The 27,665-nt window shown below is 49.9% G+C and overlaps 2 protein-coding genes and 2 long non-coding RNA genes across 34 annotated transcripts in view; 2 read left to right on the forward strand and 2 right to left on the reverse strand.

The window, feature by feature from the left end:
* BID (BH3 interacting domain death agonist) overlaps nt 1–27,665 on the forward strand; it is an 82,591-nt gene that overhangs the window by 21,324 nt on the left and 33,602 nt on the right. For 3 of the 5 annotated variants that reach the window (XM_015149676.3, XM_015149675.3, XM_077950979.1), the window contains exons 3-6: nt 6,168–6,378; nt 11,454–11,593; nt 12,730–12,942; nt 15,351–15,572. In XM_015149676.3, the coding sequence (XP_015005162.2) occupies nt 6,168–6,378; nt 11,454–11,593; nt 12,730–12,942; nt 15,351–15,362 (576 nt within the window). In that variant the 3' untranslated portion in view covers nt 15,363–15,572. Of the gene's footprint in view, nt 1–6,167; nt 6,379–11,453; nt 11,594–12,729; nt 13,253–15,350; nt 15,573–27,665 lie in introns of those variants that run through there. The other 2 variants (XM_028828004.2, XM_077950978.1) reach the window with 2 other exon arrangements.
* Nucleotides 500–6,891, reverse strand: LOC144331993 (uncharacterized). The gene is made up of 3 exons (XR_013399651.1): nt 5,073–6,891; nt 3,117–4,531; nt 500–694 (listed from the first exon to the last, which is right to left on the reverse strand). It is a non-coding gene; the product is annotated as an uncharacterized LOC144331993 (long non-coding RNA).
* LOC144331979 (uncharacterized) lies at nt 16,850–20,200 on the forward strand. Its single transcript, XR_013399637.1, has 2 exons — nt 16,850–17,970; nt 18,099–20,200. It is a non-coding gene; the product is annotated as an uncharacterized LOC144331979 (long non-coding RNA).
* Nucleotides 22,275–27,665, reverse strand: part of BCL2L13 (BCL2 like 13) — a 96,297-nt gene continuing 90,906 nt past the window's right edge. For all 27 annotated transcript variants that reach the window (XM_077950890.1, XM_077950893.1, XM_077950886.1 and 24 more), the window contains one exon: nt 22,275–24,775. In XM_077950890.1, coding sequence (XP_077807016.1) covers nt 23,918–24,775 — 858 coding nt within the window. In that variant the 3' untranslated portion in view covers nt 22,275–23,917. The remainder of the gene's footprint in view (nt 24,776–27,665) is intronic.

Raw genomic sequence — 27,665 nt, forward strand, 5'->3', positions numbered from 1 at the left:
CCCCGCCCAGCCCCTTCACTGAAGCAGGCAAGAGCCGGGAAGCCCTCGGTTTCCCTGTCCTGCACCTTCCTTGCACTCCGCTTTCGGTGCGGCCCCTCCACACAGCGGCTGGGGCTAACTGCAAGGGCAAGGGGGCTTTTGGTTTAAGACCATTGATAGCCATAGGCTGTGGGTCCCAGCACTTTGGGAGGCCAAACAGGAGGATTCCTTGAGGCCAGGAGGTCGAGGCTACAGTGAGCTGTGATTGTGCCAGTGCACTGCAGCCCTGTCCAAACAAACAAGCAAGCAAACACACACAAAAGAGATTTAAAAACAAGAAAGTGGGCATTACATAAGCACTTCATACAATTCTCTCAACTGTAAAAGCAAGACAACAATACTTGTCTAACCCATGCCATTGCTATCAGGAGCAAATAAATCAATAAAGGTCAAATAAAAGTGCTGGAAACTGTAAGGTGTTTCAAAACATTTTTAACCCACTGGATTTAAATTTCCCTTCATAGCTGGGTGAGGTGGCACATAATCCCAGTGACTTGGGAGGCAGAAGCGGGAGGATTGCTTGAGGCCAGGAGTTTGATTGAGAAACCTGGGCAACATAGTAAGACCCTGTCTTTATAAAGATAAAAGCGGTGGAGTTCTGGGAGGGGAGCCCGGAGCCCCCGCGGTCATGGTCCTGCCTTCAGCAGGATGCTCCCTGAAGGACTCCTTGTCTCTCCTTCCCTTTAAATGGTCTGGGGAGAGAAAATCACAGCACACCGGTCAGGAGCCTCTCCACCCACTGCAGCAGAGCCTCCTCCCGCCCCTCCTGCCGAGTTCTGCAGCCTCTGCAGGGCGCCCGGCACCGGGGCCTCACGCTGTCCCGGCAGCCTCTGGGAAGGCATCTGCGAAGTCTAATGCCTTGGCGCTTAGTGACTGGCGGCCTGTGTCGCGGTTTCTGAACATGGAGAGCACCCAGCACCCAGGAGGTTCTCAAGCTGCCCCTACTGGGCGTCCTTTCCAGAGGTGGGGATGGTGTGGATTTCAGCGTGGTGGCTGGAGGGCTGAGGCAGTGGCTCGAGTTTGATGTTAGTTACGTGAACAGAGGAGATTGCAGGAGCTCCCCCGGTCCTGATCCAGGCTTCTTGTCAGTGGCCAAAAGACCACTCTGTGGGTGCCACCGTCCCTTCCCACCTGCCGCTGCTGTTCCGGCTTCGTGCTCTGGAGGCCTCCGCAGGCAGAACGGAACGCCGCCGTCACAGTGCGGCGCCCTGACTCGCCGGAGGAGGCGCCTGCCCTCCCGCCGCCTCTGCCTCTGCCCGCCCGGTCAGTGAGGGGCTGGATGTCGCCGCGCGCAGCGCTCCCCTTTCCTGCCTTCGGAGGGAGAAAGCCGGGGCAGCAGTGAGGCAGCCCGCCCGGGGCCACAGAGCTGGGGTCACAGCGAAACACTCCGAAAGATTCTTTCAAATTATAGGGTTCAGCCTTTTTTCCCATCAGAACTTTAATTCTGTTTAGATATTTCTTTTTTTCTGGTTTGTTTTATTTGTTTTGAGACGGAGTCTCGCTCTGTCGCCCAGGCTGGAGTGCAGTGGCGCGATCTCAGCTCACTGCAAGCTCCGCCTCCCGGGTTCACGCCATTCTCCTGCCTCAGCCTCCCGAGTAGCTGGGACTACAGGCGCCCGCCACCACGCCTGGCTAATTTTTTGTATTTTTTAGTAGAGACGGGGTTTCACCATGTTAGCCAGGATGGGCTTGATCCCCTGACCTCGTGGTCCACACACCTCGGCCTCCCAGAGTGCTGGGATTACAGGCGTGAGCCACCGCGCCTGGCCAGTTCTATGTAGATATTTCTTTTTCTTCCCCTAGTAAAAATAAAATAAAATAAAATACAGTAAAATGCACATAACAGAAAATTTACTGGGTGCAGTGGCTCACACCTATAATACCAGCACTTTGGGAGGCGGAGTGGGTGGATTGCTCGAGCTCAGGAGTTTGAGACCAACCTGGCCAACATGGTGAGACCACCATACCTACAAAAACTACAAAAATTAGCCAGGCATGGTGGTGCATGCCTGTAGTCCCAGCTGCTTGGGAGCCTGAGGCAGGAAAATCACTTGAGCTCAGGAGTCTCAGGCTGTAGTGAGACAAGATCGCACCACTGCACTCCAGCCTGGGCAGCAGAGGGAGATCCTGCCTAAACAACAACAAAATCAGTGTTCCTAATTTTCCTTTAAAAAGTGTGGAGAACTTTGCATTATTTTGCTTGTCAGTATCTTCCAACTGCTGCCTCTTTGATTGTTTTGATATTTGATAAAACAAAGACAATGAGATTGGTTTTATTTTTGTTTGGTGCTATTTTTTTGCCAGGTTTGGGGAACAGGATTTTTCCAATTTATGAAACTGCATTGGGTAGGGTAGGTACCATCTTTTTCTTTCTTTTTTTTTTTTTTTCTTTTCTGAAACAGAGTCTCGCTCTGTCACCAGGCTGGAGTGCAGTGGTGCGATCTCGGTTCGCTGCAACCTCCACCTCCTGGGTTTCAAGCAGTTCTCCTGCCTCAGCCGCCCGAGTAGCTGGTACTACAGGCACGTGTCACCACGCCCAGCTCATTTTTGAATTTTTAGTAGAGATGGGGTTTCACCATGTTGCCCAGGATGGTCTCAACCTCTTGACCTCATGACCACTCGCCTCGGCCTCCCAAAGTGCTGGGATTACAGGCGTGAGCCACTGTGCCCGGCCAGTACCATCCTTTTCTTTGCACTGGAGCTGGTCTTATTATTTCTGCCTCCATTAGATCACTTTTGTAACATGCCTTGCAGAATTTCCTGTCTGAATCATTTCTCTTAGCATATTTTTTTCCTGTGATCTAAAAGATAAACAACTATCAATTCTTTTATCAAAAGTGGATCTAGAGGCCGGGCATGGTGGCTCACGCCAGTAATCCCAGCACTTTGGGAGGTTAAGGTGGCAGATCACCTGAGGTCAGGAGTTCCAGACCAGCCTGGCCAACATGCTGAAACCCCATCTTTACTAAAAATACAAAAATTAGCCAGGTGTGGTGGCATGTGCCTGTAACCCCAGCTACTTGGGAGGCTGAGGCAGGAGAATCCATTGAACCTGGGAGGCAGAGGTTGCAGTGAGCTGAGATCACACCATTGCACTCCAGCCTGGGCAACAGAGTGAGACTTTGTCTCCAAAAAAAAAAGTGGATGTGGAAGATCAAAAAAGGGCATGGTTCCATATTGGCACAGCACAAGCTCTATTCTTGGAATTAAATGACATCCATCTTCCAAGCCTACTCCTGTCCTGTGGGACCAGCCCAGCCTGTCCCTGAAGCACTGGTCCAGACAGGAGCCTGTCCACACAGTTCTCCACCCACTGGGCCCAGTGCTTGACTGCACGGTCACTCGCAGCATCTGGACCTCCTCTGGCAGGTGCCATTCTTTGCTCTCCCTCCCTGCCCCCTCAAGTCTTTGTTTTCTGTGGGATCTTGAGTTTGATAGCCTGACCTGCCATGGTGGCAGTGCTGCTCTGTGTCCAGATTCTGGATGCCTGTTTACCAAGCGCAGGTCAAAGAGGTCCTTGGGCAGCGGCTGCCTGCGTTAGCTTCTCGGGGCTGCTGTAGGCAATTCCAAGCAGGAGAGTGGCTTTAAACAACAGACGCCGATTCCCTCCCGGTTCTAGAGGCCGGAAGGCTGGAATCCCGTGTTGCCCGGCTGCTTCCTTCTGGGGCATTCTCCCGGCTCCTGTGGCTGCCTCTGTCTTCACATGGTGTTCTCTCTGTGTGTCTCTGCTTAAATCTCCCTCTCGTTTCTCTTACAAAGACACCAGTCATTGGATTTAGGACCCACCCTAATCCAATACGACCTCATCTTAACTTGATTGCGTCTGCAGAAACCTCATTTTCAAATAAGGTCACATTGGCAGGTACTTGGGGTTAGGACTTGCACACTTCTTTTTGGGTGACACAGCTTAGCCCACAGCACTGCCTGCGTCCTCTCTTCTCTCCTCACCAGGACTGTCGCTTGAGGCAGGAATGAAGCACATCCTGTTTGTGAGCTGTCTCGTGCCATGAGGCTGCTGCATACAGGAACTGTTAGGAATTGATGCAGCGGAATTTTGCATACAATTTTTCCTGTTTTCAGAAACAACTTTGGAGAAGTAAAGGCTGAATAGCAATACACAAGCACCTTATTTGATTTTTATTTTAGATTCAGGGGTACACGTACATGTTTGCTACATGGGAATATCATGCACTGGTGGGGACTGGGCTTCCGGTATTGCCTGGAGAGGGACTGTGTCGTGCTGCCCCGCCCCCGCCTCCCTGCCGTAAAGCGCCCAGTGCCTGCTCGCTCCATCTTCCTGTCCATGGGCACCCATTGTTTAGCTCCCACTTATAAGTGAGAACAGTCAGTGTTTGATTTTCTGTTTCTGAGTTCGTTCACTCAGGGTAATGGCCTCTAGCTCTATCCACGTTGCTACAAAGGACATGATTTTATTCTTTTTTATGGCTGCAGCAATACACAAGCTCCTTATTTTAAGCATTTTTTTTTTTTTCTTTTTTGAGACAGGGTCTCACTTTGTCACCCAGGTTGGAGTGCAGTGGTGTGATCATGGTTCATTGCAGCCTCAAACTTCTGGGCTCAAGTAAAGTGACCCTTCCACCTCAGTCTCATGAGTAGCTGGGACTACAGGTGCATGCCCCCTTGGCTAATTTTTATTTTTTATAAAGATGGGGATCTTGCTGCCAGGCTGGTCTCAAATTCCTAGGCTCAAGCGATCCTCCTGCCTCTGCCTCCCAGAGTGCTGGGATTACAGGCGTCACGTAGCAAAGCATTAAAACAATTTGCTGATGGGCACTGTAGCTCACGCCTGTAATCTCAGCACTTTGGGAGGCCAAGGGGGAGCAGATCACGAGGTCAGGAGTTCGAGACCAGCCTGACCAACATGATGAAACATCGTCTCTACTAAAAATACAAAAATTAGCTGGGTGTGGTGGTGCACGCCTGTAATCCCAGGTACTCAGGAAGCTGAGGCAGGAGAATCATTTGAACCCGGGAGGCGGAGGTTGCAGTGAGCCGAGATCACAGCACTGCACTCCAGCCTGGGTGACAGAGCGAGACTCCATCTCAAAACAAAAACAAAAAAGCAATTTGCCCTGTAAGAACTGTCCTCTAAAAGTTTTTGGTTTTTCTAATGAAAAATATTATGGGCTTAGAGGATAGAAATAAATCTCTGCCTGCACTTCCATCTTCCCTCCCGCCCTTCTCTGGCAGCCCAGGAGGTCTTTGTGTGTGAACCTGGGCAGATCTCAGCATCCCCGCCCTTCTTTTTGTTTTGTTCTCTCTTCCACCTTACGTCTTTCTCTGCTCTGGGCACACCCAGCTGCAGATGCTACAAGGGTTCACCTTTGTTTGCAAGAATACAGCCCCAAACACAGTCAGTACCCCAAGAACAGTCCCTGCCATCTCCCGCGGCACAGACGCTGGCCGAGCTGCAGCTGCCAGTGCTGCCCAGGGAGCTGGAGAGCTGTCGGCCAAGAGCCCAGCCCCTCCGGGTAGAGCAGGAGCCAGCCCCACCACTCCCTGTGGGGTTTGGATTAAGGACACATCCACCCAAAGTAAACCAAGCTTGGCCGAAGGCAGGTGCCCAGCTGTGGTCACCACTCCACAGTAGTTACTGGAAATCTTCCATCTGCCCAGTACCCTCCTGAGCCCGTGAAGGAGATGAGGGGAAAGAAAGGGGCTCCGCCTGTTGGAAGCACAGCCAGGAAAGGTGGGCTCAGATTGCTGAAGCTTGCGGGGGAACCTGAAGAAAGCGTGCAAGCACAGGATGATGGATGATGCCCGCGTGTCACTCACTCGCCTCCCCAGAACAGCCTGTGGCCTTCTCACCCAGTGGAAGCTCCCCAGCCACGTGTTTCAGGAGGTCCAGCAGATTCCTCTGCAGAGGAATCCCTTTCTGCAGAGTCGGGGCTCGCTCCCTGCCATCTACAGGCGGTGCTGCTTAAAGCCAGGGCCGCAGACCTTGCCTCTGCCTGTTGAGACCTCCTGCAGGGCACTCCAGCCCACAGGGTCCCTCAGCTCTCCGGGGCCTGCGAGGCTCTTTTGGGCTGGACGCACCTGGAGCTCTTTGCAGGAGGGGCCTCTGGCCTGGCTGAGGTCCCACCTTCCTGACTCCCCTTTCCCCTCAGGTCAGCAATGGTTCCGGCCTCAGGGATGAGTGCGTCACAAACCTGCTGGTGTTCGGCTTCCTCCAAAGCTGCTCTGACAACAGCTTCCGCAGAGAGCTGGACGCGCTGGGCCGCGAGCTGCCAGTGCCAGCTGCCCAGTGGGAGGCCTACGACGAGCTTCAGACGGACGGTAACCGCAGCAGCCACTCCCGCATGGGAAGAATAGAGGCAGGTAGGTGGCCGGCCCCACCTCCTTCACCAAAGCCGGGCTTTTCTGTCGCCAGTTACTGGGCTCAGCCTCCGCGTCTGCAGTTTCAGCGACCACGTAGGTTGGTGTCATTTAACCACTTGACTGATTGGTCTCTACTTGATTCCCTCCAGTGCTGCTGAACTCACTGCCCACCATTTTTGGGTGACTCTGTTAGAAAATTCTTCCTGCCGGGCGCGGTGGCTCACGCCTGTAATCCCAGCACTTTGGGAGGCCGAGGCGGGAGGATCACGAGGTCGGGAGATCGAGACCATCCTGGTGAACACGGTGAAACCCCGTCTCTACTAAAAGAAATACAAAAAACTAGCCGGGCGTGGTGGCGGGCGCCTGTAGTCCCAGCTACTCGGGAGGCTGAGGCAGGAGAATGGCGTGAACCCGGGAGGCGGAGCTTGCAGTGAGCTGAGATCCGGCCACTGCGCTCCAGCCTGGGCGACAGAGCGAGACTCCGTCTCAAAAAAAAAAAAAAAAAAAGAAAATTCTTCCTTTCTGATGAGCCAGAATCCCATGTACTGGTCTTGAGTCCCTTGTCTGGACCTACATAGAATGGTGTTTTTATCCAGTTTCCCAAATGTGATTCTGATGCAAAGATTGCAAACCACTTGTCTGGATTATATAACCCAAGGGGTTCTCTCACTTGGCCTTATATCGTCTCAAGGACCTGGAGCTTTAAATGCTGGTGCCTGCGTCTTGCCTCCAGAGATTCTGATTGGTTGGTCTGGGCATTGCTGGGTCTGGGCAAAGCCCCCAGGTGGCACTCCCGGCGCGGCCCCTGTCTCCCCAAGCGGGCCTGGCTGATTGTCCCATTGATGGAGGCCCACTGGTTTCACAGTGACTTCTGCCCCTGTCTATACCTGACACTTTTCCTTTCGTATACATTATGCCCCGTGATTACCTATACAAGAACACAGAAGCATTTGGAACCTCATTTCCAGGTGAGGAAACCCAGGTCCAGCGAAGGGTAAATGACTGGCTCCAGATCACACAGCTTGCGGTCATGTCACCGCCTCACCGCCGGGACGTAGGGCCAGGCCCCCGCTCAAGCTGGGGTTCAGCTGCCCTCGCACTGTAGGGCACAGCTTCCAGGCCACCGTGGTTTCCAGACTGCTCACCTTTCCTGTTGCTAATCCCTGCGCTCTCCTCCAGCCTCCAGCTCCACTCGCCTTTGCCAAGGGGCTGCTTCTGCAGACGGGCTGTCCCAAGCGGAGGCTGGGGGCGTGTGGAGGCTCACCCACTTCCAGATCCGGCCCTGTGACGCTGGCTTTCAGTAGTGTGCACGTTGGAATTACACGAGGAACCTTTCCAAATGCAGGCCTTGGGCCCTACTCCAGCTGCCTGCATCAGGCTGTTTTAGCGGGGTAGACTGCCCAGGTAGACTCCCACCCTGGCCCAGGCCTTCCGAGCTCAAGGGTTGTGCTGCCCTCTGGTGGCTGTGGGGGAGACCAACAGCTGACCCAGCCTTCTGCCTCCCACCTGTCTTAGATCAGTGCTTGAGAACGTGGCTGGAGTTCCCCACTAGCCTGGGGTGGGGGTGGGAGGGGGGTGGGGGTGGGAGGGTGGGAGGAGGTGTCTGAGAACGTCTCTGCCTTCTAATCCAGCCAGCACGTCTTCTGGCTGGCTCTGAACTGAGGAGAAACCCCGGATCCCCTTGGGAAGGTCCAGGAAGGGCAGGAGTGGACGGGCACAGCTCTGCTGTCAGCACTGCTGTGGGGGCAGCTGCAGCCCCAGTCTGCCCTGGTGTTTTTCTCTCGCTCTTTTCTCCACGCCGGCCTTCGCCTCTAGACTGAGAAACCGGGCTTGACTCAAGTGGCACCGGCAAAAGTGATCATGGCAGTTCACTTAGCCTGACCGGTGCTCTGGTGGGAAAGTGGTGTGTGAATCTGGTCCCTGGCAAGCCTGGGAAGAAGGGCAAGGTAGAGACTCTGGCTGCCGGGGTTTCTTTGGTGAGTCCGCTCACTTGGCTGGACACAGACGGATCAGGAAAGATTCCTGTTGCTACTGGGCTGGTGGCCAGAGGGAGAGAGGACGTGTCCGTAACTGAAGCAAGGTGGATAGGCTTCGGGGACGAGCGAGGCACAGATTCGGTGCTGGGGGAGCGATGAGGTGCTGGAGGAGCTGGGTGCTCTGCTCTGCAGGGAATCAGGAAAACTGTGGGGCTGCAGCTCCCGTTGAGCTGGGCCTTGGAGGCTGGGTACATTTGGTTCCTTGGAAACTGGGAAGAGGGAATGGCCCTCTTTTAAGCAAAAGCCCAGCGGCTATAAACGCTACAGTGAGGCTGGGTGCAGTGGCTCACGCCTGTAATCCCAGCACTTTGGGAGGCCAAGGCAGGTGGATCAAGGTCAGGAGTTCAAGAACATCCTGGCCAAGATGGTGAAACCCCGTCTCTACTAAAAAAAAATACAAAACTTAGCCAGGCGTGGTGGCGGACGCCTGTAATCCCAGCTACTTGGGAGGCTGAGGTAGAGAATTGTTTGAACCCGGGAGGCGGAGGTTGCAGTGAGCTGAGATCATACCACTGCATTCCAGCTTGGGTGACAGAGTGAGACTCCGTCTCAAAAACAAAAGAAAAAGAAAAAAAGCTACAGTGAATAGTTGAGTTTGCCTAGGAAGCGTGGAAGTGAAGTCGTCATGTATTTTGAGCTGGGTCATGACTTGTCACTTAAGCAGAGGTGAGCCCTTGAGAGGTTTTGAAGAGAAGCGATGTGGCAACCATACTGTATGTTCCACGGACAGACTCCAGGGAGGCCGTGAAACCCCCAGAGCACAGCTTCTAAGAACGTGCCCACTCCTTGGCACCTCACTTCCCCCAACCCTGCCCTGCTCTGAGGTCTGTGCTGTGAAGGTGGCAGAGTAGACTGGACGGCGGGGAGTGGGACTGTCGTCATCAGATGAGAGCTAACAGTGGCAGAGGGTAGGCAAAACACTTGTGTTTGCAACATAACGTGAGATTTGACAGCTGACTGAGGGCGGGAGCAGCAGCCAAAACCAGAAAAGCCAGAGGGAAGTTGCAAGCACAAAAAAAAGTAGAAGATTTAATGGGAGAAATAACAATAGCTGGCATCTATTGAACACTTACTAGGAGCTAGGTACAGGCCCGTTCATTCATTTATACAATTAAAACTTTTTTTAAGAAACAGGGTCAGGCCGGGCGCGGTGGCTCAAACCTGTAATCCCAGCACTTTGGGAGGCCGAGACGGGTGGATCATGAGGTCAGGTATAGAGACGATCCTGGCTAACACGGTGAAACCCCGTCTCTACCAAAAAATACAAAAAACTAGCCGGGCGTGGTGGCGGGCGCCTGTAGTCCCAGCTATTCGGGAGGCTGAGGCAGGAGAATGGCCTGAACCCGGGAGGCGGAGCTTGCAGTGAGCCGAGATCACGCCACTGCGCTCCAGCCTGGGCGGCAGAGTGAGACTCAGTCAAAAAAAAAAAAAAAGAAAAGAAAAGAAACAGGGTCGTGCTCCATTGCCCAGGCTGGAGGGCAGTGGTGTGATCACAGCTCACTGCAGCCTTGAACTCCTGGCCTCAAGGAGTCCTCCCACCTCAGCCTCCTATGTAGCTGGGATTAGAGGTACGTGCAGTACACCTGGCTCCCTTTGAAAGTTTTTTGTAGAGGCAGGGCACAGTGGCTCACGCCTGTAATCCCAGCACTTTGGGAGGCCAAGGTGGGTGGATCACGAGGTCAGGAGTTCGAGACCAGCCTGACCAACATGGTGAAACCCCATCTCTACTTAAAATACAAAAATTAGCTGGGTGTGGTGGTGGGTGCCTGTAATCCCAGCTACTCAGGAGGCTAAATCATGAGACTTGCTTGAACCCGGAGGCGGAGGTTGCAGTGAGCCGAGATCATGCCACTGTACTCCAGCCTGCGTGACAGAGTCAGACTCCGTCTCAAAAAAAAAAAAAGTAGCTTTTTGTAGAGGCAGGGCCTTGCTCTGTTGCTGGTGCAGTCATGGCTCACTGCAGCCTCTAACTCCTGGCCTTAAGCAATCTTCTGTCCTCCACCTCCCAAAGCGCTGGGGTTACAGGCGTGCACTACCACACCTGGTCCCTACAATTGTTCACTGAGCACCTACTGAGTGCCTTGCATTATTTTAAATGCTGGGTATTTGTCAGTGGACAAAACAGATTAAAAAATCATAGCCCTTAGGGAGCTTAGCCTCTAGCAGGGGTGTCAGACAATAACACAGCAAGTGTTGAGGAAGAAACGGAGGCGGCAGGGAGCGTGGTCGTTGAGCTTGGCCGACATGGAGCTGCGACAGTGGTACTTGGGCAGGGGCAGCATGGAGGCTGTGGTCCAGGGGAGCAGGGCTGAGGGGCAAGGAGGAGATCTCCGGTTAGAAACGCAGGAGAGATTCTCCAGGGCCTTGCTGGTGCCAGTGACAACTGGGGTTTTCCTGAGACGGGACTGTGAGGAATGGGGGCTCTAGGCGAGGAATGGGGGCTCTCGGCGAGGAATGGGGGCTCCGGCGAGGAATGGGGGCTCTCGGCGAGGAATGGGGGCTCTCGGCGAGGAATGGGGGCTCCGGCGAGGAATGGGGGCTCTCGGCGAGGAATGGGGGCTCCGGCGAGGAATGGGGGCTCTCAGGCTGGAGAGGGCGAAGGTGGGTCCGGGATGCTGTCTGCCCACAGGGCCCCTTCCCCAACAGCTGCCCAGGCCAAGGCCAACCCTGCTGGGTTGTGTGGTGTGAGCCATGAGGCTGCTGCCAGGCTCGTACCTCAGGCGTGGTCGTGACACCCCGGCTTCACTGACCCTGCCCGTGGGGACATGGTGCCTGTGCGTGGGAACCTAGGCCTCAGCCGAGGCCCTAAGCTCCGGCACTGCCCAGAACTCAGCTCAGCGCTGGTGCTCAGCCCGCCTGCCGTGGCCCCGGGGGAGTGGAGCCCGTGTCCAGTGGGGGCTGGCGCTACACTGTGGGGTGAGGGGCTGGCCTTGTCCCATCGCAGACCTGTCCTCTCCTGGGGCAGGGTGGTGTGGGAGAGGGTATCAGGGCCATTTGCTGAGTCTGCTCTGTCTCTGCCGCCCCTGCCTGAACACTCAGATTCTGAAAGTCAAGAAGACGTCATCCGGAACATTGCCAGGCACCTCGCCCAGGTCGGGGACAGCATGGACCGTAGCATCCCTCCGGGCCTGGTGAACGGCCTGGCCCTGCAGCTCCGGAACACCAGCCGGTCGGAGGAGGTGAGTGAAGGCCTGAGGACCGTGTGGGCAGGTGAGTGAGCCTGTGGGGGCTGTCCCCTGCCTCTCACCAGGCAGCCCACTGTGGCGTGAGGCCACTCAACTCGTGACTGTCCGTTCCAGAACTCTGACGAAGGAACTGGACACAGGGCATGGTTCGTTGCTTTTCAGAAGAATTCAGCTGGTTCACATCGAGGAAACCTGAACCTTCAATCAGAGGAAAGAGTGTAGGGGTAAAAGCCTCTAAAAGATGAAGGAAGCATGTTTGGCTGACAGAAGTAACGGGCGCTGTCTTGGGTTGCAGGGAGTTTAATAGTGGTGCCAGTGAGAGCCGTAAGCCCTGGGGTGCCGCCTGCTGGTCTGCGGGGCTCCTTGGTTGGAACCCACACAGCTTTCTGAGCTCTACCGTTTGCTTGGCACTGTGGGGGATACAAGGTTGGTCCGGGGCACGGTGTCCACAAAACACTTAGCAGGAAGGAGAGCTACATCCTCCAACTGCCAAATACAGGCCTGTAGCGATGGGAGCTGAGACGAGAGAAAGTTCCACTTTGTCGACTCTACCAGCTGAAAACGCAGGCGTCCTCACCTCCTAGAAATCCAGTCATGCTTCTGTTCAGCAGGGCCAGCCTGTGACGTCCCCAGCAGCTGCCTAGAACGCAGGAGTGGCCGGCACACTCCCATGTAACTCTGCATGTGTGCCAACGGGCCTGACGGTCCTCGCCAGCCTCATGGTCTGTGTCCAGTACCCCCCATGCAGTCCCCTTCCTCGCCTCCATTCAGCTAGGTCTGCACCAATAAAATGGGCCTGGGCCTGAGGTGTCGCAGGTGGTCACTAGTTCTGGACTTGAAGTGCCTTGGGCGCAGGGACGACGAAGGCTTCTTGTATCCCATCACCGTCTAACAGTGAGCGCAGGGGCTCACCACACATGCGTTTGCTTAACGAGCCCCCTGCAGGGAGTGATTGCAATCTTCCCTTTCCATTGCCTTTCAGAACTCAACTGCTTCTCATTCTTTCAGCCCAGCAGCCCTGGATACTTAATCAGTACTTCCCTTTGAAGTGCTGCTTCATACTGGGGACTGTGTTTCCTTTGAGAGGGAAGAGTATTAGTGAACCAGGTTGTGTGTGCCCCTCTGTGCAGGACCGGAACAGGGACCTGGCCATTGCCCTGGAGCAGCTGCTGCAGGCCTACCCTACAGACATGGAGAAGGAGAAGACAATGCTGGTGCTGGCCCTGCTGCTGGCCAAGAAGGTGGCCAGTCACACGCCGTCCTTGCTGCGTGATGTCTTTCAAACAACGGTGAATTTTATTAACCAGAACCTACGCGCCTATGTGAGGAGCTTAGCCAGAAACGTAAGAACCCATGAGGTCAGCCCCTTCCCTGCCTGCTGCCCATGCCCTTTTCTCTGGAAGGTTGAGAAGCCCAGCGGGGCCGCTGCCTCTGATGCCAGCACAAGGGTTACAGGCTGTCCTGCTCGGGTTAGGTTTTGCTGTTGTGAGCAAGAAAGCTATGTGTGGAAGGTGGTGAAGGGCACCCACAGTCCTCTCGAGCTTTACCAGCTTACTATTGGAGACGTGCTCCACTCAGAGGGGCGGCAAAGGCTCATGTCGCACTCCTGGTGGGGTCCTCACAGCATAAGCAGGCGCAGAGTGGAAGGAAAGGGCTGGAGGGCCCACAATGAGCTTTTCAGACTGCTTGCCTTGTCATAAAAATAAGTGTAATGTGGCCGGCCGTGGTGGCTCACGCCTGTGATCCCAGCAGTCTGGGAAGCCGAGATGGGCAGATCACCTAAGGTCAGGAGTTCCAGACCAGCCTGGCCAACATGACGAAAGCCCATCTCTACTAAAATACAAAAATTAGCCGGGCATGGTGGTGCACACCTGTGGTCCCAGCTACTCAGGAGGCTGAGTGAGGCAGAACTGCTTGAACCCCGGAGGCAGAGGTTGCAGTGAACCGAGATCGCACCACTGCACTTTAGCCTGGATGACAGAGCGAGGCTCCATCTCAAAAAAAAGGTGAAATGTGAACCAAAACAAGTAGTCGAGAAAGGGGGGAGCTGTCTAAAATCTTTTCCAGAGCACATCTGTCCCATAACCAGGTATTAGAAGTCACCGTGTAAAGGCCGGGCATGGTGGCTCAAGCCTGTAATCCCAGCAATTTGGGAAGCAGAGGAGGATTGATTGAGGCCAGGAGTTTGAGACAAAACTGAGCAACTTGGCAAGACCCTGTCTCTAAAAAATTTATAAAAATAATTAGCTGAGGGCCGGGTGTGGTGGCTCATGCCTGTAATCCCAGCACTTTGGGAGGCCAAGGCCGGTGGATCATGAAGTCAGGAGTTCAAGACCAGCCTGGCCAAGATGGTGAAACCCCGTCTCTACTAAAAATACAAAAAAAATTAGCTGGGTGCGGTGGCAGGTGCCTGTAATCCCAGCTACTTGAGGCAGGACAATCGCTTAAATCCTGGCGGCAGAGGCTGCAGTGAGCCAAGATCACGCCAGTGCACTCCAGTCTGGGTGACAGAGTGAGACTGTCTCAAAAAAAAAAAGAAAAAAACATTAGCTGAGCATGGTGGCATGCTAGTTCACGCCATCATGGAGGCTGAGGCAGAAGGATCTCTTTGCTTGAGGCCAGGAGTTCAAGGCTGCAGTGAGTTCATTGTGCCACTGCAGTCCAGCCTGAACAAAACAAGACCCTCTTTCTAAAAACAAACAGAGTGTTCACAACGCTGCCCAAGAAGGGCCGGTTTTTGCGGTTGCCCCCATGTAGCAAAATCTGGTGCTTCTGTTTCATAGACCCAAATGGATATTAAGTGGATATGTCTTATTTGTAAATTTAAAAATATTAGCGAATGTTTGGGATTTTATGATAATGTCAGAAGCATTACTTCAGGCTTTGGTTTTTAAGTAAAATAGCATCTAATCCTCTACTGAGAACTCAAAAGAAAACATTCCTTATATGCTGTGGTCTTCAGTTATACAGGCATTTTAAAAACAGGAGAATGAGGCCGGGCACGGTGGCTCAAGCCTGTAATCCCAGCACTTTTGGGAGGCTGAGATGGGCAGATCACAGGTCAGGAGATTGAGACCATCCTGGCTAACACGGTGAAACTCCATCTCTACTAAAAATACAAAAAATTAGCCGGGCGAGGTGGTGGGCGCCTGTAGTCCCAGCTACTCGGGAGGCTGAGGCAGGAGAATGGCGTAAACCTGGGAAGCGGAACTTGTAGTGAGCTGAGATCTGGCCACTGCACTCCAGCCCGGGTGACAGAGCGAGACTCCGTCTCAAAAAAAAAAAAAAAAAAAAAAAAAAAAAAAACCCAGGAGAATGAATATAAATCTTAAATCAGGCATTAAACCCAGCTGAATTGTTGGAAGGAGGTAAGCCTGAGGCCATTCCTGGACAGCTTTTACCAACACCCATGTAAAGGGGGAATGAGTGGGCAGGACGTGTGTGGCTGTCTGTATGGACAGCTTACCAGAGACTGACGGCTGAGGCAGAATCGTGATTCCTCTAACCCAGCAGGGGCCTCCTGACACTGTCGATGCCTCGGAGATGTGAATAGCCACCTCACCGCCTGAACAGCCTGTTTTTGCAGTTGCCCCCACGTAGCAGAAAGTAGGATGCACGGATAGGACTTTAGGGCCCTGGAGAACATGTTTTTGCATAAACCCCAGCTTTGCTCCACTGTGGCACAGCGCTCTGGAGCCTGGTTTGTGAATGAGCCCAGCTGATTCTGGCTTTTTCTCCTTTCTTGCTCTAGGGGATGGACTGAACCGACAGTTCCAAAAGTATGACTGGCTAAAGCTCGATATGGTCACAGCCATGTAGCTGCTTCCAGTGTAGACAGAGCCCTGGCACGTCAACAGCGTTCCTAGAGAAGACGGGCTGGAAGATAGCTGTGATTTCTGTTTTAAAGACAATGTTTTAAGCTTATAACGCATTCTAAAAGATCCACATTAATATACTTGAATGAAAATATCAATTTACACGTATTTGAATGGCCTTCGTATTATCCACACATGAATCTGCACATTCGTAAATCTATACATGGTGCCTTTATTTCCGCTGTGCAGGTTCTCACTTGAAAATTAAATTGAAAAGCAGGTTTCAAGGAAGTAGAAACAAAATACAATTTTTTTGGTAAAAAAAATTACTGTTTATTAAAGTACAACCATAGGGGATGGTCTTACAGCAGGCAGTATCCTGTTTGAGGAAAGCAAGAATTGGAGAGGAAAGGAACATATCCCTTACGAATGAAAAATTCCACTCAAAATAGGGACTATCTTAATACTAAGGAACCAACAATCTTCCTGTTTAAAAACCAAATGGCCCAGAGATTCGGAACTGAAGTGCTGCACGCAAACACTGGGACCGTCTGACGCCAGTACGTAGGCGCTTGACCTTCTCAATTTCATCTCCCTTTGTTTGAGTCAAAAAGAACCACTTGTGGTTCTAAAAGGTGTGAAGGTGGTTTAAGGGCCCAGGTCAGCCACCGTTTACAAAATCAGGTAACTAACGGCATGCACCTTTTCTCCTTCCATGACATCAAGGCTTTGCTAAAGACATTAAGCCACAGGTGCCGGAAGCTACTGCGATGCCCCGGGAGTAGCCCGGGAAGTTTACAGAAGCTGTAGACTTCCAGTTTCTAGCCGTACGCTCGGCTCATCCATGCCTCAGAAGTGCATCTGGAGAGAAGAGGTTTCTAAGCATAAAAGATGAAAGAGCAGTTGGACTTTTTAAAAATTCAGCAAAGCAGTTCCCTCTCCTAGGGACAGTCAAAACCAAGTCACTTAGGTAGTACCAAAATAAACAAGGAAGAGCTTAGCTTTAGAAACAATGCGCCGGGCGCGGTGGCTCACGCCTGTAATCCCAGCACTTTGGGAGGCCGAGGCGGGCGGATCACAAGGTCAGGAGATCGAGACCACAGTGAAACCCCGTCTCTATTAAAAATACAAAAAATTAGCCGGGCACCGTGGCGGGTGCCTGTAGTCCCAGCTGCTCAGGAGGCTGAGGCAGGAGAATGGCGTGAACCCGAGAAGCGGAGCTTGCAGCGAGCCAAGATCGTGCCACTGCACTCCAGCCTGGGCGACAGAGCGAGACTCCGTCTCAAAAAAAAAAAAAAAAAAAAAGAAACAATGCAACACTGGTCTGCTGTTCAATGGGAAGCTATGGCCTAGGAATCAGTTTAAAAGCACGACGGTGGACGCTGGGTCTGTATCACACACATTGCTGTGAACAGGAATCTCCTGTGACCACAACAGGAGGCTACTGGAGACGCGCATGAGTAAGGGCACTGACAGACTCATGATTTCTTCTTACCGCTTTCCTGTTCCGTAAGAGTTTAAAATCATCAGAAAAGAAAAACAAACTCTATATTGTTCAGCATGGAATACATGCCACGCTAGGGCTGGCTCAATTGAAGTGGGCAAAAGGTTACAAATACTAAAAAGAAATGCTGCCGTGCAGTGTGAAGGCCATGGTTTGGAAATAAATCTTTCTAAAACTATGACTTTTCCTGTTTCAGAGTGGACTTTTAAAAAAGTTTCCTGACCACAATGGAAAAAAAGTTGAACCACGCTGCACCTACACACCGTCCATACATCAGCCATTATAATCAGATTCTCACTGGGGGAGGCATTTTCTTCCCAAAGGGGCTATACAGGTGTCACCCGGAACTAATGGAAAAGGGCTCTAGAGCAGCAAATGACTGGACTATCATCTCTCACTGCCTCTTCCACGGCATCTTCACCTTACTCTGTTTCACTTGAATTCATACAGTAGGCCGCCATTTTATTACAGCTTATAACAGGCCTTAGAGTAAATTCTTCCAGACCAAATCTGAGATACCGTCTTGGTTGTAAAGCAAGAGCATCACCCCTTCTCCCAAAGCCAACATTATAAACAGATTGCATTGTCTCAAACACAGCTGCTCCAGTCTTGAGCACTTCCCAGCCATGGTGACTCAGGCATATCCTGGCAGTTGGTGGATTTTACCCTGTAACACAATCCTCGTGGAAATGACTGAAAGGTGATTTCAATTCAAAGAATGTGTTTTCCTTTCTGTTTTAAAAATATTCGAATGAAGTGATGGAAATTCCTTTGTTAAACATCAAAAGCTTTCTCCTTGAAAAGATGCTTGGTGTATCTGAAAGTCATGTGGGATATCTGGTGCATTCATAAGGTCAAAGCATTCCTGACCTCTCCTCTTAGGATCCAGCATTAACTGCTGAGATACTCAAGGCTTCCTTAAAGGGTCACAGCACTAGCGCCTGGTTTTATTGTCCAACAACTTTATTAGTTGTGCTCACTGAGAATTGGAATATAGAGAGTCCTTTGAATGTAACGATCTTGTTTTCAGAACCTGGAGTCAAACCAATTAAGTATGGACTTACAAAGACAATTGATCATATGAAATGATACCGCCTAAGTCAAGGGCATAGAGTGACCGACCATGTGGATAGAAAGATGAGTCCATCGATTGTCTTCAGATCCCATGTGTTCTCTCTAGTACATTGCTTCTGACAGAATAACTCACAGATTTGAAGTCTGTTCCTTCCCCCGATGAAGAGGAGATTGGCCAAAAGGTAGATGACAGGAGGGAAAAGGAGCCAGAATGAGCCACAATGGTCAGTTCAGCAAAGCAGAGCGGCCGCACAGGGGGCCCATGGAACTCACACAGAAAAAGGAAACGTGCTGCTTCAGTAAAATGCCCGTGTTAACCTAATTATCCAAATCACCGATCAATTCTGGTATTTTTAACATGACAGCATTTGAGCCAACACTAAACTGACCTTAATTAAGGAATGAGTTAGGTAGGAAGAGGCACTTTTAATCTGGAGGAAGAAATGGAAGACTGTAATAGGGAAAATGCAGGTTTAGGAAAAAAATAAATGTTTTCCTTTGATGCTGGCCAAGGACCCCTCTACATAATACTGTTCTCTTGCTGGAAAGCATCAGGGACAGAGTTACTCCAAGCTCTGCAACAGGGAAGACTGTACTTTGACCTTCGTTTCCTGGGGAAAGGGAACAACTGGTAGTCTTAAAATGTCAAAACTTTTCTTCTAAATAGTACATTCATTAACTAGTTTCTTCTGGTGGTGCAAAGAACACTCCCCACAGTGAGCACTATCACTATACAGTTTCCCGAGGAGAGGTGAGAGCGGCGGAGACTCACCTGGAGGCAGCTGCTACTTTTTAACTGATGACAAGGCCTTGCAAATACCCCCGAGAACAATTTCACTGTGCGCTCGCAGGGAAGCAGCAGTCTGGTGTGGGCTCCTGTGGCGTAGACATCAAATGTGGAAGACCTGATGGTGTTACTGAGTGAGGATGCCAGGCTGAAGTGAAACAGCCTTGCGAAAAGAAAGGGAAGATGGGATGTGCTAATATTTTAGTGGCATGCACTTTCCAACTGTCCATGGAGCTCTCTTTATAGATGAGATCACTGAACGTCACTGTTCTGTACCACAGAACTGATGTTCTCCAGCCAAGGTGATAACTACCATGATGTGCTGTGGAATGTCCTAGGTTTTCACCGGGAGGGTCTTCCAGGAGCTGACATACTTGTGGCCATACCTGGTCAACCCTCCTAAGTCCCCGACCTGTTCGAGTGTCTGTCCAGAGGCCAAGCAGTGCTTCCAGGTATTCCCCCACTTCACTCCACAGCCCTACCCTTATGATGGCATACGCAGGGGAGAAGGGACACACTCGAACAAACAGAAAAAGAGTGAGAAATGCATCTGCTGTCTTCACCCCCTTCACTTAGCACTTTGTGATCATTGCTGGGACAGATCGCCTAACCTTGTTTATAAGCAAAAATATTTAATCAAGAAAGCTAATGAAAGCTCATCAGCAATGCCTGTGGATTCTGTAACCACAAAGCATCTCACTCAATGTCTACATGGAAAACAGCTACATAATTGGAAGCTGAGACCAGTCCTGGACCTAACCCTCACTCTTGTTTTCTGTAGTAGAACATGCTTAATATTTAAGTGAGCCTATATGGTGACTTTGTACAAATTAAGACTTCCCTTCTCCCAAGGCCCACAGCATGGCGAGCAGAGCACAGGCTGCACATCGGAATTTGTCCTGTCAGTCCTTATGCAGTAAACAACTGGCGCAACTGTTTGCAGGGGACCTGCCAATACTGCTTTGCAGGGCCAGGAAAAGGATAAAAACTGGCAAAATCATTGCCTTGCCTCTCCTATGCTTGAGGACATTAGAACAACTAACAAACTCTGGGCCAGGCGTGGTGGCTCACGCCTGTAATCCCACCACTTTGGGAGGCTGAGGCGGGCGGATCACGAGGTCAGGAGATCGAGACCATCCTGGCTAACACGGTGAAACCCCATCTCTACTAAAAATACAAACAAATTAGCTGGGCGTGGTGGCGGGCGCCTGTAGTCCCAGCTACTTGGGAGGCTGAGGCAGGAGAATGGCGTGAACCTGGGAGGCAGAGCTTGCAGTGAGCCGAGATTGCGCCACTGCAGTCCAGCCTGGGCGACAGAGTGAGACTGTCTCAAAAAAAAAAAAAAAAAAAAAAAACAACTAACGAACTCTGATTAAGTTCCTCATTCTGTAATATGGGAATAAAAGGAATACAAACAGTGATTAGAACTGTGAAGGTGAAATAAGGCATGTGAGAGCACTAGAACCATCTCTGGCATGTTGTAAATGCTCAACTACTATTTGCTAAAAGTATAATTATTGACATGAGGTTTTTTTAGGAAAAATTATACACTCTAAACTCAAATGGATGTCATAATCAAGAGATTATCACTAAGGGCAGGTCCTGGTGCACCAGAGAAGAGGAAACATTCTGGTATGCAGCGTGTCGCTGAGATGTTAGATGAGATAATGCTTGTGTGGGAATTTGGGCAGATGCTCTAAGTCGTGTCTGTTAGCAATCTGATAGCCTATAAGGCCGTCTTGATGGATATGATCACCACCTCAAATTCTTGGAAAGATAAGTGTGTGTGGAAAGATGTAAGAAATTAAGAGAAAGGGAAACAACTTCTTAGCTACATTTTATTTCTATAAAACATCTCTTAAAATAATTCAAACACTGAAATGTCCACATCTCATACCTTTCAGGAGAAAGGAAATGAGCAGGCATTACTTTCATATTATTGAGGGAATCAGCTCAAAGCCTGAGGAAATTAATAGTAGCTGTGAGTCAAAGCCATGTCTCCAGGTTCACGGCTCACTCCCCCAGGACAAGCCTAGGTAGATAGTGGCTGTATCTGGTATCCCTGGGACAGAAATGCAGGTGAGAAGGGGTCTCAAGAATGCCTCGAGGGGGAAATGGGTGACCCAGAAGGTCAACAGTTGCATTTCTTGATCTAGAATGTTCTCTAGAAGGAAATGAGAGTCCCCTTAAGGCACACTGTAGGTACTGACTGATTTCTGTGGGCCCAGAATTATCACTTTAATACAGAGAGGATAAATTGGCATTCTTTGTTTTTTTCCCCCCAATAAATCATTACCTTCAACAGAGCAGTTGAGATGAGGTCTAAGAACAAGAACTTTTCTATAAACAAGTTGGATTTATACTGAATCTTTCCTTTACCTTCACTTAGAGGGTATGTAAGTTGGAAGCAGGAAGGAATGACCTACTATCAGCTCCTCCCCCAAAAAGGAAGGGGAGCTTGAGAAATCGTTTTTTAAATGTATGAGCAAAAAGCAGGAGCACGGTAGGAAGCAGTCCTCATGAGGTAAGGAAGTGAAGGAAGAACGGGGATGCTGCCACATCCTGTTAACTCAGGAGCTGACCGAGAGTTACCTAGAGAAAGCCAATGGAGGCCGGGCGCGGTGGCTCAAGCCTGTAATCCCAGCACTTTGGGAGGCCGAGACGGGCGGATCACAAGGTCAGGAGATCGAGACCATCCTGGCTAACACTGTGAAACCCCGTCTCTACTAAAAATGCAAAAAATTAGCCGGGCGAGGCGGCGGGCGCCTGTAGTCCCAGCTACTCGGGAGGCTGAGGCAGGAGAATGGCGTGAACCCGGGAGGCGGAGCTTGCAGTGAGCCGAGATCGCGCCACTGCACTCCAGCCTGGGCGACTAAGCGAGACTCTGTCTCAAAAAAAAAAAAAAAAAAAAAAAAAGAAAGCCAATGGAAAACACTAGCTCCATTACCTAGCAAAATACAACTGGCCAAATCACTGTGGCTGAGTGTTCAACAGGTGGGGAAATAAAGCAGCAAGTAGCCACTTCCATACCACATTTCTTCCTTATTCTTTCCTTTTGTGGGCAGCACAGACTCAAATATCCTAGCCTCACGAGCACCTCCTTTCAGCAGTTCAGGGATGAACCTGGCTTCGATCGGCGCTTGAATCTGCTCAGCCAGTGGAGGATCCAGAGTTGGCAAGTGTTAATATTGGAACTCCAAGTATTTTATCACTTTTTTAAAATCAAGATAACTCACCAGTTGTATCTGCTCTTCACCTATGCAAACACAAATAATAGCAATTAGAATACAGAATAATCCAATGCAACTATCAGAGCCCATGAAGAAAAAAATTGTTGCCTCGCTAATCCCATTCCCCCCCCCACCTCTAATTACTTATCCAAGTACACAAAAACCCTTCAAACATCAGTCCCTCAGTGGGACACCAAAACACAGAACATAAAGACACGCTACACGATAAAGCTGGAAAGACACACAAACACACTCCCAGACCTTGTTTTGACCAATTTTTAAATAGTATTGCTTTAGGGAGATTTTATTTGAAAACATAAATTTCAAAAAGAAAGCACATTTAAAACATCAGGTTTTGTGATCAGGGTAGGTAAAGTATTATTATTATAAATTTCAGGATCTAAAAAATAATTTATTACATTTACTAAGACAAATCTAAGATGACCTTTTTAAACCAAGCCACATGTGCCCTGCATAGTGACGTCGTGACCCTTGGGCATGGAGAGATGCAGGTTTACTCTTCCTTCAGGGCTGGGATCAGCCAGAGGAAAGAAAATTATGCCAATGCTCAACTAGCATATACTGATTAGGACTATTCTGGTTTATTACCCTGGCATTGAAGAATTCAGGTGAAGATGCTGCCATTCTTGAACTCTGAAAGCCAAACTAGAATCTGCAGAGCAGCCTCAGTCTTAACATTCAAGCTTCTTTTTCCTACTTTTTATTTCAGTGATATTTAGGACACTCTATATTTCATAAGAGTTATGACCTAACTGGCTCTAAAAGCCCAAGAATAAAAATCCTTACCACCTAGCAAGAGACCCATAGAACTGGTCAGTAGTAAGACTGAGGTCACGTATTGGAAAAAACATACTAGCCCAGGATTAAAGACAGTGCCCATCCAGCAACAGAGATGTTGCTGGCAACTAACCATAGCGGTGGGTGACCACTGATGAAAAGTGCTGAAGAGACCTCAGAAGGTCATCCGGGTTTTCCTCCTGCCTTGACACAAGACAAATGTGTCTCTCTAGGCAGACTGACTTGCAATTGCACTCACAAGTGGGGACCCCAGGTCTCTTTCATGTTATTTTCTCTGTATACATATTTCAAAGATTCCTAAAGGCAGCATTTTTACAAGGTGGAGCTGCAGGAAGCTTTGGGGACTTGACAGGTCTGAGCAGAAGTCCAGAACAACCCCCCCTTAATGGGATTTTAGCAGGAACCTGGGGGTGAAGAGGAACAGTGCAGTCCCTGAGAGGCAGCTGAGAGTACGGGCGAGCACCCTCACACTCCAGGATGAGGGGCGGGGGGGCAAAAAAAGAGTGGGTGCAGAGCCCAGCCTGCTCATCAGGAAAGATGAAATTCTAAGGGGATTAAGAGCTAACAAGTCAGTAGCTGAGGAGCCCACAGCTAAGCTCTCTCAGCTGGGGATTTCTATCCCAATTCCTCCTAAGTAAACCCTCTTCCGCTAAAGCAGTGGGTCTCCACAGGGGATGTTCACAAGGAACATGTGGCAATGTCTACAGACATTTTCGGTTGTCATCTCTGGGAGGGGTGTGCCACTGGCATCTAGTGGGTGGAGGCCAGGGATGCTGCTGAACATCCCACCACAGAGAATGATCAGAATATCACTAGTGCCAAGGCTGGGAAACCCTGTCCTGGAGGGGGGCTTTACCCCTAAGTTTTCTCAATTTAGCATGAGCCGAGGCCCTTGGGATTTACAGTCAGATGAACGTGAATGCCCCCCCTCAAGCCCTAACATGCCTAACATGCCACTGCCACGTTGAGCAGAAGTCCCCAGTTATCCCAGAGTGTTCCACAAATGTCCAGACAGCTGCTGGAGGTTCAAATTCCAGCCAGTACAACTCCAACCTTACATCCTTCTGTCTGTCTCTCCTGAAAAGCCTTCTATTTCTTTCTCAGAGCCAGGGCTACCCCGATGGCCATTGCCAGGATGGCAACAGCAGCAGCGCCTCCAAACAGCAGTATAGACTTGCCCTCAGACAGCGGCAGGGGCTTCATCTCGCCGGCGGGGGACAGTCTAGATTTGCCCTCAGAGAGCAGCAGGGGCTTCATCTCACCGGGAGGGGACAGCTCTTCCCCAAGGCTCTCTTCCCTTGCGTTTGTCTCCTTCTCACTCAGCAGCGTTTCTGTAGGTTCCGGCGCGGGGACCACCTCCTTCACTTCAGTAGGTTCAACTGTTGCTGCTTTCACCTCTTCTTCATCAAGTTCTACAAACAGGGATGTAGCAGGGCTGGATTTCTCCACTGTGATCACTTCTGTGTCAGGTTCCCTTGTCCCCAGCAAGGAGGTGGCAGTGATATGTGGAAGCAAGGGGGCTGGGGCTTCAGGGAGGGCCTCTGGCAGCTCCCCCGCTGGCAAGACCACAGAAGCCACAGCAGCCTCTTCCATGCCCTCGGGCACTTCTTCTTTTTCCACGTGCACGATGTCAGAATTGGAGGAGTTGTTCTCACTCTTCTCTCCAGCTCCGTTGCTGTCTAAGCTTTTCACTTCTTCAGGATCCATTGCAATCTGCTGCCAGGACTCAGGGCCTAGAGAGACTGGTAGGCTTTCTGTGTGCCAGCTCTGGCTAGCTGACAGCGAGACAGGTAAGCTCTCGGGCTGCCAGGAAGTGGTCACAGTTGGAGACTCTGGGGGACTGACCTGTCCAGAGTTGTCGCTGGGCAGGATATAAATGTCATTACTATCTTCTGCAGTGATTCCAGGGTATTCCTCCTCCTCCGACTCAAGACTAAACACAGTGCCCTAGAAACGAAGGACAAGTGTCAATAATAAAAATCTATTTAAAAAATAAACATCAATCTGTAAAGCAAATTCCTTCCTAAACTGAAGTTTAAACATTCCAAAAAAAAAAAAAAAATTAAAATCCAAAACACTTCTGATCCCAAGCACTTTGGATGAGGGATACTCACCCTGTATGTTCAATGCAGTAATTAATGCAAAATAGCAGAGAAAACAAAGGCAAGACCTTGTGCTCAAGGAATGTATCACTTAGTAGGGTATAAAAATAATGCTGTGTCATAGTGAAAGTGCTGTTAAGAGTTCATATGGCAGTGCTGCTTTCCTTAGAAGAAGAAGAAAAAACAGTTCAGATGGGAAAAAGACCTCTTTGGGTAGAGGTCAGAGAAAGCAGGGAGATCACAGAAAGCTTCACGGAGGGACTAGCATTTCTATCAGGCATCTGAAGAGCGGGTAAGATTTTGGCAGGCGAAGGGTACACAGAAGATACAATGCAGGCCAAAGCACGGAGACAGAAAAACAGAGGATAAGGACACAGCCCTGTTTAATGAATGCAGAGTGCACGTGAAGAATAGAAGGTCAGTGAGGACAGGACCATGGAGAAACCTGAATGACAGAGAGCCAAGAAATACGGACTTCATCCAACAGGCGATGGTTTGTCACTGACATCTCTGAGGTACAAAATTGCAATCAGAGCTTTGCTTTAAAATTCCTCTGATAGCAAAGCCAGAATGGAGAGATGCTGCAGACACAGAGACTCTTGCTTCTTTCTTCAGGAAGTCTGAGTGAAAGCAATAAAGCCCTACAGCGCAGGCTGTGTGTCTATGTCTATTAATAACAGGCCACCGCGTGCCTACTGCTTATCACGGCTGTGTCAGGCACAAGGGCTATGAGGAAGAATGGGTCTATTCTTACAGAATTTACTAGGCAGCTGTGAAGACTGACATATGAATAATTTCAATACGATACAGAAAGCTTTATGACAGGTGTATGCACAAGGGGCTAGGCCAACCCAGAGGGTAAGTAAGGCACAATAAAAGGACAGAAAGAGAACCAATGGAATGGCATGTCACCGAGATGTACAGAAATTGTCATCCAAAGGCTAGACAACACTCATAAAAGCTACAGGGAATCTGAATAGAATATGTAAAGCAATTAATTTCTACTTCATTTTACGATGATGGTTGCTATTCGTCTGAAGTAGAATAATTTCATTCTTCAACCAAGACCAAAAACTTTCTACATATATCAAGGATCTAATATAAATCAGAAGTCTATCAGCCCCATAAAAAAGGAAAAAATACAAATAAATCACACGACCATGATGTTGGCATCATACTGCACCACATTCTACCGCAACCCTTGCTCCAACCACTTCAGAGGCCATGGTAAGCATCAAGCATGTTCTATGAGTATGGAATAAGCAGGGGGGTAAAATAATACGGCATGACCACAACATTAACAATCAAAAACAACTGGCTTGTATCCAGCTCCAACTGTGCACCAGCTGTGCGAATCCGGACACCTTGCTTGGACTTTCAGATTTCAATTTCTTCACAAATAAAAGGGGGATGACTGACTAGGTAGGATTGTTTTTATTTTTAGAGTTGGGGTCTTGCTCTGTCACACAGGCTGAAGTGCAGTGGCAGGATCATAGCTCACTGTGGCCTCAACCTTCTGGCCCCAGGGGATCCTCTCAGCCTCCTGAGTAGCTGGGAGTAACAGCATGGGCCACTGCACTCGGCTAAGTTTTTTTATTTTTTGTAGAGATGAGTATCTCTATGTTGCCCGGCTGGTCTCAAACTCTGGCTTCAAGCAATTCTCCTACCTCGGGTGTCCCAAAGTGCTGAGATTATACGTGTGAGCCACCACACCCGTACCTGAGTCCACTTTTAAAATGAGGTATAGTTTTTTCTTTTGGTTTTTTGGTTTTTTTTGTTTTTGTTTTTGTTTTTTGAGACGGAGTCTCGGCTCTGTCACCAGACTGGAGTGCAGTGGAGCGATCCTGGCTCAGTGCAACCTCCATCTCCCAGGTTCAAGTGATTCTCCTGCCTCAGCCTCCCAAGTAGCTGGGACTACAGGCGCACGCCACCATGCCCAGCTAATATTTGTATTTTTAGTAGAGACGGGGTTTCACCATGTTGGCCAGGATGGTCTCAATCTCTTGACCTCGTGATCCGCCCTTGTCAGTCTCCCAAAGTGCTGGGATTACAGGCATGAGCCACCACGCCCGGCCCAAGGTACAGTATTTATAGGGCTTAGATTAGTACTTTGTATATAGGAAGTAATCAGTAAGTTTTGCTATTTCATAACTTGTTAATGTTTGTGTTGTCATTTTAATTGTTGTTTTTGGTGGTATGGGTGGTAGGACAAAGAGCTATTTTAAAATACCAACTGGATGGGACAATAAGAAGGTGTAAACAATTGGAAACAATACCTTTCCTTGGCTAAAGAAGGTAATTTACAAACTTTTCCTTCCTCCTCCATCTCTTCTAAATAGAGATAATACAAAATTTGAAAGTAAAATATGTCTTTAAAAATTACAATACTGTAGTATACAATTAGGAAAATTGGAGGGCCCATTGGCTTGGAAGAGAGAAAGGGCTTCTAGGCCTCCAAGCTTTTGAGGATGACAGCTTGCCCCAGCCTCAGGGTAAGGACCACTGGAACGGTCCAGAAGAGGATGCGTTCAGGAGGGAGAAAGGGAGAGGGAGAGAGACAAATAGAGAGAGACACAGGGAGGGTTTGGTTCAGCTAAGTAAGAAAAGACATGGAGATCCCAACCTGTATTTAACTACTATTAAAAAAGAACTAAGTACATTTTTAAGTCCAATGTGGAAGGAAGCCCATATTGTACAATACCCCTACATAAAAAACTACAAAGTAGGCCGGGCAT

The sequence above is a fragment of the Macaca mulatta genome, chromosome 10, assembly GCF_049350105.2.
Source record: "Macaca mulatta isolate MMU2019108-1 chromosome 10, T2T-MMU8v2.0, whole genome shotgun sequence".
In the NCBI taxonomy this organism is placed as follows: domain Eukaryota; kingdom Metazoa; phylum Chordata; class Mammalia; order Primates; family Cercopithecidae; genus Macaca; species Macaca mulatta.